This window comes from Patiria miniata, unplaced genomic scaffold (assembly GCF_015706575.1).
Source record: "Patiria miniata isolate m_02_andy unplaced genomic scaffold, ASM1570657v1 HiC_scaffold_20, whole genome shotgun sequence".
In the NCBI taxonomy this organism is placed as follows: Eukaryota; Metazoa; Echinodermata; class Asteroidea; order Valvatida; family Asterinidae; genus Patiria; species Patiria miniata.
The window spans coordinates 29,805,887-29,816,041 of NW_024037059.1; the positions used below are offsets into that span (position 1 = coordinate 29,805,887).

The 10,155-nt window shown below is 38.7% G+C and overlaps 1 protein-coding gene and 1 long non-coding RNA gene across 2 annotated transcripts; one reads left to right on the plus strand and one right to left on the minus strand.

Annotated features, from left to right (window-relative positions):
* The first annotated feature begins 23 nt into the window (after positions 1-23).
* LOC119728550 (probable ubiquitin-conjugating enzyme E2 W-A) lies at positions 24-5,189 on the plus strand. Its single transcript, XM_038200833.1, has 6 exons — positions 24-93; positions 1,232-1,323; positions 2,684-2,786; positions 3,417-3,572; positions 4,243-4,318; positions 4,886-5,189. The coding sequence occupies exons 1-6, from the start codon at positions 70-72 to the stop codon at positions 4,897-4,899; spliced, it is 465 nt and encodes a 154-aa protein (XP_038056761.1). The 5' UTR covers positions 24-69; the 3' UTR covers positions 4,900-5,189.
* On the minus strand, positions 5,041-5,903 carry LOC119728551. The gene is made up of 2 exons (XR_005271076.1): positions 5,155-5,903; positions 5,041-5,114 (listed from the first exon to the last, which is right to left on the minus strand). It is a non-coding gene; the product is annotated as an uncharacterized LOC119728551 (long non-coding RNA).
* Between the last annotated feature and the right edge of the window lie 4,252 nt (positions 5,904-10,155).

The following is a 10,155-nucleotide window of genomic DNA, read 5'->3' on the forward strand; positions in this document are numbered from 1 at the left end:
GTTACCTATCACATAGACGCTGGCGGCGCTGTTTCGATTTAACAGATTGATTTTTTACACAAGAAAAACATGGCGACTCCTTGGCCGATGCAGGTAAAATTTTCTGTGTTTTGACTCGACCCATTATGGAGAAATATTTCAATGAGCGTTTACAGATTAAGCCAAAAATAGAGCAACTTCAATGATGTAGATATTAAGGCGATCGTGTATCTACGGGCCCGGGCCGGTTCCGGAAAAAAATGCAACCTGACCCCACTTTCGCGATTGCATGATTGTGTACAAAGTCTATGGGGAGTCAAGAACATTTTCTAATCGCCTAGCCCTACACTGTGTTGAAGTACAAAAAAACAGTAACTGCGCATGTTCAGTTCATATCCGGCAAACTAATGTTTACTAAAGGTTTGCCGTCCCCGGCAAAATATACACTGCCTTAATTTAAAGTCAAAAATGTTTTTTATTGCTCAAAAATCACCTGGCTTTACAATCAAAAGCAGACTTTTCTCAATTCTAATGACACTCGTTTTGCAATTTTGAATAGATTCTTGGGGTAGAAATCACGATTTTCCTGCGCGGTTTGTGCCTTACGATTCAGCACGCTGTGCGTGCTCATATCGCGCGGTGATTGCCATCTTTCTTTTCTGGTACTAGCGTGTTGTCGCCGTGCTGTCATCGTCATTTTACCCCCAAGTTTTCTCAAAAATCAAAACCTTGCCCTCTATCTATGACATACCTGTTTACTAAGAATGTCGCCAACTAGTTTGGTAGGTCCAATAATTTTAAAGTGGATTTTGTTCCCTAAGTTAAAAGTTATAGGAACCGGGCCCTACACTACACGATCGCCGATGATTCAATATATGAAGAAAAAGGTGGCGTCTGGTTGCAGCATTTTTTCCGGCAAAAAGAATACCCGATGTCTGGTTGTTGCTAGATAGATGCGGGCACATTTTGGAATAACTGCATGATGACTTGGAAGCACCAAAGCTTTCATTGATGATGCGTACACAGCAACGCTTGTAAAAATAAATGTGAAAAGCCTATGAAGAGTAAAGAAAATTTCTTAACAAAATTGGAAATGTTTCTCAGTCTTAGATTCATGTCTTATCATCATTTTTGCAACTACTGACCTTCATTGAGATGATTTAATGAAAAAAGCAGCGTCAGCCCTCCAAAAAGTTTGTACTTGAATTATCAGAACCATTGTATTTTCCAATGTTTTCTATTTGTCATGTAGAAACGGCTTCAGAATGAACTTCTTCATCTGCAACGAGACCCACCTGTAGGTATCAGCGTCAACCCCAATAGTGCATCCAGTACACTCACCTTGTAAGTATAGTGAAATGTTTACATCGTGGAGTTCCATAAATAGACATATTACAATGAATTTTCAAGTAAACTACAAAACGAAACAGTGGTTTATTTGAAAATTTGTAATCAAAAGCTGGTTCATCTCTGAGTGATCCCGTTTGCTATTTTCCAGGTTTGCGGCATTGCTAATGTTGCTAGCACCGTGACTTTGGCGTAATCCCTGGCTACATGGCATATAGAGGTTTTACAGCTTCTGACTAGCGCCCCTTGAACAAAGACATTGACAAAATGGGGAACCGCCAACATAGGGCTGGATAGCTCAGTTGGTAGAGCACCGGAACGGCAATCCAGAGGTCGCAAGTTAAACCCTGCTTCAGTCAACTTCTTTGTTCAACTCTTAAAAATGTTAAAATGAACTGAGACAAAGACATTCTGGTAATGAAAATAAGGATTTGTCAGATATACCCCTGACACTGACTGTAGAATGCAAGCTGAAGAAATCTTGAGAAAAGTCAACTGAGAAAGTTATAAAGACGGGAGGAAACTTACTTTTTTACTTGGGCGGGGTTCGAACCTGGACCTTTGAAATGGAAGGCTAGCAAAGTATCACTGCACCAACCTATCTTGTTTTGTTGTTGTGACCTTAATTGTGATTTGACTTGTGATTGACATGTGATTGGCACTTGGTGGACATGTGATTGGCATATGATGGACATATGATTGACATGTGATTGGCACATGATGGACATATATAATCGACATGTGATGGCCATATGATTGACATATGATTGACATGTGATTGGCATGTGAACTTGCATGTGATGGACATATAATTGGCATAGGCCGGATGGACATATGATTGGCATGTGATTGATATGTGATGGACATGTGATTAGCATGTGATAAGCATGTGATTGACATGTGATTGGCATGTGATTGACATGTGATTGGCATGTGATGGATATGTGATTGGCATGTGATTGGCAAGAGATGGACATATGATTGCCATGTGAAAGACTTGACTACAATGGTATCCATATATTCTTATGACTCCAGATGGAGTGTAAGTGTACTTGTGATTGTACTTATGATTGACATATAATGGACATGTGATTGACATGTGATTGACATGTGATTGACATGTGATTGACATGTGAGCACTCGACTACAATTGTATCCATATTCTTGTGACTCTAGATGGAATGATTGTACTTGTGTTTGACATGTAATTGGCATGCGATTGACGTGATTGGCATGTAATTGACATGTGATTGACATGTGATTGACATGTAATTGTGATGTGATTGACATGTGATTGGCATGTGATTGACATGTGATACACTTGACTACAATTGTATCGATATTCTTGTGACTCTAGATGGAGTGTAAATGTTGTTGGGGCGCCGGGCTCCCTCTACGCTGGGGAACATTTTCAACTTCAGTTCACTTTTGGCAAGAGGTACCCATTTGAATCACCAGAGGTAAGCAAGTCCAAGTTTAACTCTAACTCTCCTCAATCCTCCAAAATCAACCAGACACTTGTGAAGGATTATGGAGGATTGAGGCTGTACGCCTGTTTTGTGCCTGTTAATTGTGGAGGATTTATTGTGTCAAGTGGTTAAGCTGTACCTTTTGTTGTTGATGCCTAACCTTGCATAAATTATGCCTAGATTATACTTGAAATCATCAGCACTGCCTCAATGTATTATAACAGTGATTTTCAAGTATAATCTAGGCCTAAATGTAAGCACGGCTAAGCATAAACAGCACAAGGTCTGGCCCAAGTTCTTGTCACAGTGCATCCTCCAAAATCAGCCACACTTTTTGCCATATAGCCTCAAACCTGCAAATCCTCCATTTTGCAAAGAGGATTTTGGAGGATTTGGGAAGCTTAGGGTTGATACAAATTATGGTGAAATACATTTTGGCTAGGTCAGGCTAAGTTTGCATTAACGGAAGTGGACTGTACATATGTATATATTATATCGTAAAGTTAGCTTTCCTTTATTTGAAGAGATTTCACATCCTTACAAAATGTTGATGGAAAAAGATATGACAAGGTCGTAAAATAAACCTGATTATGCGATGGTGTCTTTATATTTTGTTTACAGGTAATTTTCATTGGTGGTAATATACCAGTGCATCCGCACGTCTACAGCAATGGACACATCTGCCTGTCCATACTAACCGAAGACTGGTCCCCCGCACTGTCGGTTCAGGCCGTCTGTCTCAGCATAGTCAGTATGCTAAGTAGCTGTACTGAAAAGGTAATTGCGAATTGCCTTTGAGCGAATGTCTTGTCTTATATTGTAAGCCCGTTTTTAATTTTGAATGGGCACAAACATGTGTCTTATAAAATGATCAGTGCGCCCTCAATTGACGTACTTTTGAGTCAGGTTTCGAAATGCATATTGATATCGTACAAATTTGTACGATCGATGGTTAAAGGGTATTTTACCACAATTTTCATCACAATGTTATGTTGTGGTAATAGCAATACGTGTTGGAGTGTTTGCATTTTCAACTCACGTGCATCCCTATGAGAATTGTTTTTGTTTTGCTGAAAGAACACGTAACTTTTTTTGTGATCTGTGGACAGAACTGTAAAATGGTGTTTGTGTTCAAAATTCCGTAATTTAAAAAAGTATATGAGTGATTTGAATGATTCTTGTACTAAAAGAAAACTTATTGTCTGGGCTTTCTTATCCTAGATTTTGAAAGTGCTACAGGCAAAACTTCACTCAAAAATTGGTCCTGCCTTTTGGGTTTCGTTTTTTTTTACTCGCCCTGTATATACAACTATGGAGCTATAAAAAATAACTAAATGAGTTTACACCTTTTCCTGAAATTTAAATACATGTACGTCAAATTAAACAAAATATATTTACTACTTGTACATACGTTTCTGAACCATTTTAAATTGAATTTTGTTTTCAGAAACGACCACCCGATAATACATTCTATGTGAAAACGTGCAGTAAAAGCCCGAAGAAAACAAAATGGTGGTATCACGGTAAGTAACATAGGTCATTCCGTGAATTTGGGGTCACATTTTGTTTGTGTCCCAGTTACATCTGATATAAGATTTTGTAAATTCAGGACGCATTAAGCAAAGTACTGGTCAGACAAATAGGGAATGTTACTCACAAAAGTAATGCTACTCTCAAGGCAGTAATATTAAGCCAGCATTCATCTCCAGTTTCCGTGACATGATACAACTGAGAATATTTCTATTCCCCCTGGAAGGGATGCTAGTCCATCGCAGGTTACTCCCCAGCTAATGCCAGTACCTATTTATACTCCTGGGTGGAGAGAGGCAAATTGGGGTGAAGTGGCTTGCCCAAGGACACAACATAATCCAGTAGCAGGATTCCACAAAAATATGAGAACCATAGAAATAAAAATGCTGAGAATAGTTAGTAGGTATTAGTAATCATGTCTGCAAATTTGTAGCACCGTTACAAATATAGCTGTTTATTTTCTTGCCTTTTCTTTTTTCATTGTTCGCTTCCTCACCTCCGTTTTAAAAACCTGGTAGTTTAATGTCTAATCACAATCCTGTTATCTTGTCTTATCGCAGATGACAAAGTTTGACGCAGTGTGCAGAATAGATACAGCAACTCATTAAAACCAATTGGAAAAAAATTGGGAATAACAACGAGATGAAAACAAAGATTCAACGGTGGTAGCTGGTGTACTGCTAAAATGTTTCGTGTTATTTTATTTTTTATTTTCATTATTATTATTTTTTTTCATTTTTAGTGCAATGTGTGATTGTGTGAAAATTGGACCCGAAATTCAATTTGTAACTTTTTTGGGGGGGGGGGGGGAGAAATAAATCATGTAGACGTGGTTTCAGCAAGTATTTTGTGTTGAAATGAACAGAATTACAGAACTTGTTCATAATTGCAGCAACACCTTTCTGCAACATGATATACTTCAAGAACTAACGTTAACCGTATACGTTGTACTTGTCATATTTCAACACCAACAATTACACAGTTCATACCTAAATTAGTTTTTGTTAAAAGTAATACACAGTTAACAAGTTGGTGACACTTTTCTAGTCTTTTGGACCTTTGCCTAATGTGAATACGCAAATATTAATAGCTTTCAGTAGTGTGGTCAAACTAGCCTCCCGAGGTGATCGTGGAGCATTCTGATTTCCTTTGGCGAAGCTGAGGGAACTCGAACGCTCCGACGGAGGCTAGTTTCACTACACCACGAGTTAAAGCAGTTGACGCCTCATCCACAGATTCTGCTTGATTTCGAGAGATAACTGATTGATTCAACCAAAAATTTGACAAATTGATACAATTTGCATGTGAAGTTAGTCAAAGACTGCTGCTTCATGAAATGTTTGAACCTGACTCTGTAGCGCATGGTAACAATACGCACATCGCACTCACCAGTTTGCATTTGCACACAGAGCTCCGGTTGCTACTTTGGTTGTTATGCGTACAAAACTTTTCAGCAGTTGTTGAGTTTTTTTGCGTTAGTGTAGTCGTTTTGGCTGTAGCACAGCAAGATAGTAGAAAAAGTGAAGACTGTGTGGCTCGATTTCAACCGATCAAGAGTAAGAATATGTTGGTGAGCCTATGAGGTGAAAACAAATCTTTCCCGCGTTTGACTACTTCCCCCGCGCTTACTCGTGCAAGCGCGGCTGCGTTCGATTTACCTCTCACGTGACTTCTCGCACTTACCCGCGCCTGGCCCAAGTAACCAACCCGCTGAGCCGGTTACTTCGGTAAGTATCCCACAATGCAAAGCCACAACATGGCCGCTAAGTCTAACGCTGCGGCTGCGGGGATTCAAAAGTTACCCAGCTGCACTTCACACTAGTACGGGAGGAAAGTTGAGTTAATTTTAAACATGCCCGGCATTTCTTGTTCACTATGGAAGAGCACGTACAGTGGCCGCCATTGCGCGCTTTCGACGGCACGAATCCATCTTGCAAAGCGGATTAATCATCACATGACCTCTTGACCCGGTCCGGTTGCTATAGCTCGAACTCAAGTAGCCCGAGATCGTTCGTTTATTGCTTCAGATTGCGCATGTGCATCTATACCCAAGACGAAAGAACGGGTACGCACGAGGGAAGTATTCGAACACAGTGCTTGTTATTCCAAAAAAAATAACTACATTGTCCTAGAACTTTAAGGACAGTACGAGTCTGTTTGATTAAAAGTAAATTGAAAAGACGGTGGTAGAACTATGTATATTTTGTTAACAATACAAATTCTGATGATCGAATTTCATCGTCATCTGGGTTTTGTAAATATTATGTATATAAAACAGATATATACATGTACACAGATAAGTTAAATTGGATGTTAAGTAATTTGTCTTTGTGTTATTGTAATGTTATGTATTTCATAGCTGTGATGAACAGAAGTGTTAAATTGCCAAAAGAACTAAAAATCATAGGGGTGTTCCTAGGGGAATACTTTTGTGATTTTCTCTACCGATACATATGTTTATTCTTATGAAGGAACTGGCTTTTGAATAAAAAGAAAAAGAAATTGCAGTTCAGTTTTGTAGTAGCGAGTTGCAAACAGTTTTGAAGATTTAAAGGTAATATACAACATTTGCAAATCAATAAACAAAACTACCAAATTGTTATGAAATACCTTACTTGACTGAAAGTGAATAATAGTCTCAAGAATCATGTGAAATCATGGCACCTGGTGTGCTGTCATTTTCAAGAAAAGTGGGACTTTTGTATCAATTTCCAACAATGGTCAGCCAACCATCGTTGGAAAAAAAAACCTGACAATACCCGACGTCTATAAATTGCTCCTTTTCGTCTGAAGCAGGGTCAGGGAACCAGACAACAAGAACAGCATTTTTTTTCTAGGTTTTCCCAGCATCTATGAACACAAAACTTTAAACAGGTGATGGAGAAAAATTCCTGGCTATACCTTTGAGCACATAGGTTTTGTCAGAAACTTTGTTGTTACACTCCCCCCCCCCCTTCAAATTGGTCTGGCGACGCCCCTGAATATATGCAGTTAATCATCTGCTTTGTTTCATTTGTCACAAGAAAAATGTAACAGTTAAAAATGTGGAGGGGTATTAACAAAATTAGGCACATCTGGACAATAGGTCTGGAGTTTAGGTATTAAATAAACACACCTTTTTAGTAACACCATTGTGTTGATTAATATTAAAGGGAATAAATATGTGCTTGGCCGGTTTTAAACAAGTACGTTGGGACCTGGACGTGGATAATGACCCAAGCCAAACATAATTGGTGACCAGGCCCCAAGCCGGTTATAATTATACTTGTTTAATACCGGCCAAGCACATATTTATTCCCCTCAAAAAGTCAAAACAAGTTTAATCGCCAATGATTTTGTTCAACAATATTACTTCAGTTTTGTGAAACACCCCTCTAGCTATGTTTATGGTATGTGCCTCTTGCGAGCAATACTAAAAATATCCTTATATGGAGATTAGCATGCCTGTGGTACGTACTGCACGATGTGGTACGTACTGCACGATGTGGCGCAGAACACAGCTGTGCTGGTGTAGTGTGAATTTAGGACTCATTAATAGTATTGCACACGCCGAAGTGAAGATTCTGAACGTTCAACCAATAAAACGGTAAAAGGGTCCAGTTTTCATAAGAGTCCAAATTCATGTGACACCAGCAAAAAAAGTGTTTCAAACCAGTTGGTGTTTTATCAACCGTTTAAAACCACCAAAGTGACGGGCTCTCGACCAATAGGAATGGTAAACTGTCTCAGGTATTTATGAACACATTTTAGTATTACAAAATTCTAAAATCAGACCACAATTTTTTTGTTTTAAAAATGAAACAATAATTTTAACCAAAATACCAGTGTTGTAAAAGCTCTGTTACATCCCAAATCAACATCTAATGTGTTGACGTTTCTTTATGGTATTTGTAATGTTTAAATACAGAAAAATTGTAAGACTGTCGGAAGTTGTAAAATTAAATGAAAGGATTTGTCAACAACAACTTGCACATGTGTTTATTTCCTTGTTAAAAAAAAAAATTGGTTAAAGTAAAAAATTTCCTTTTGATAAAACTACGTGTACATCATTTGATAATATAGGCCTACCACAAACGAGCTTGCAGACAAATTTCAACATAAACATTTCACTACAACTATTCATATTTCTGCAGGGGTCAAGTATTCAAATGGCTTCAGATTTTGCTTGGAAACATTGTCTGGGTTCAAATAATTGGTCTATATTTTAAAAAAAAATTACACTGCTATATTGTACACATTTTGATCAGCTGATGTTCAAGACGGCAGCATATTGCAATTTAAATGCATGCACAATTCTTTAAAAAAAAAGAATTAATAAATATTTTATTTACAAAACATACTTTGTAACTTCTTTACAATACCTCATGTTAATCTTGAAGGTACACTTGTCCAACCAAACCCACAATTTACAATAACTTGGGTAAATTTTAATTTAACATAATCACATGAAAGTCAACCAGCAATACAGAACAAATGCGAGTGCACAATAAGCTCTGGCCGTGTTGCAAGAAGGCTTGCATGAAAGTTTTGCGTGAAATCAATCAAATTGATCCCCGTCAGAACTGAAAAATATAACGCTGAAAAATACGACGCCCATGGCACATATGGAACACCATACTTTTGGTAAAGACAGACAGACAGACAGACAGACAGACAGACCACCAAGTGACATGTAGAAACTCCTGCCAGAGCTTAAAAATCAGAGAAGAAAACAATCCTCGTTGAGTGCATTCGATTACTTCCCCCGCGCTTACTCGTGCAAGCGCGATCACAGCGTTCGATTTACCTCGCACGTGACTTCTAATGCTTACTCGAGCCTGGCCCAAATAACCGACTCGCCGAGCCAGATAGTTGGGTAAGTACCCCATAAGGCCATGCAATAAACATGGCTGCCAACGTGACGTCCGGGGGGCGCCTCAGGCCGTTTGCTTCCAGAGCTACAGCTGCAGTCTATTGCGGCCCGTCCCTGCGTAATGGGCGCGGACCTAGACCTAGCTCTAGACCTAGACCCACTGATCTCTATTATAATGTCAGTATAATAGAGATCAGTGCCTAGACCTAGCTCTAGACATTTGATTCGGATGCAGCCTCAGTGTCATGTCAAAGTTCAACTTTCCAGCTCTTGCATGAAACTGTACCTGAAACGGTTCATTTATTTAGCTCCACTGCGCATGTCTGGCATCACGTGAGGAGCAGGCGCGAGTAAGCTGGGGGAAGTAATCGAACACACTCGTTATGCTGATATTTTTTTAGATTGTGCCAGAAAGCAACACATTGGATGGCTTTGTTCTTACCTTGTCTTTATAAAGAATGTCTAATTTCTTCTGTTTTTTAATATTTCATATTCTCAAAAGTATTCTTTGAGATTTACACTATAAATTGCATCAGAATGATAGAATTTTTAACTATAATAAACCTTCCAGATATATTATCTGGAAGGAACTATCTTGAATTAAATCGAGAATATTTACACTTGTATAAAACACTCAACTAAAGATGTCTGCTTGATGACGACCTAAGAAAGGTTTTCAAGAGTTGCCTGAGAAGCTCTTCACTTAGAAAGTGATAACTTGGTTTTCAGAACCGAATACCTTTCCTCAGTGTTAAATTATGACTTTTAATCCTCCTATGCAAACATGCATTTAGTACAAAGTTGTCCTTTCAGTCGAAATCAATCAAGTGACTGTTTTTAACAGTTAAGAGCTCCCAGCCTACATAAAGCAGGATTGACTGGCTGTGAATGTTTATGTAACTTGATACAGCTTTGCTTTGACTTTAGGCGATTGATAAGCCAGCTGTGCCAACCACTTGCCTGCTTTTGTCTGTTGAC

Coding starts and splice junctions, on each gene's coding strand:
- LOC119728550 (XM_038200833.1), top strand. CDS start 70: ATGGCGACTCCTTGGCCGATGCAG. Junction 94..1,231: donor CGACTCCTTGGCCGATGCAG/GTAAAATTTTCT, acceptor TTTGTCATGTAG/AAACGGCTTCAGAATGAACT. Junction 2,787..3,416: donor ACCCATTTGAATCACCAGAG/GTAAGCAAGTCC, acceptor TTTTGTTTACAG/GTAATTTTCATTGGTGGTAA.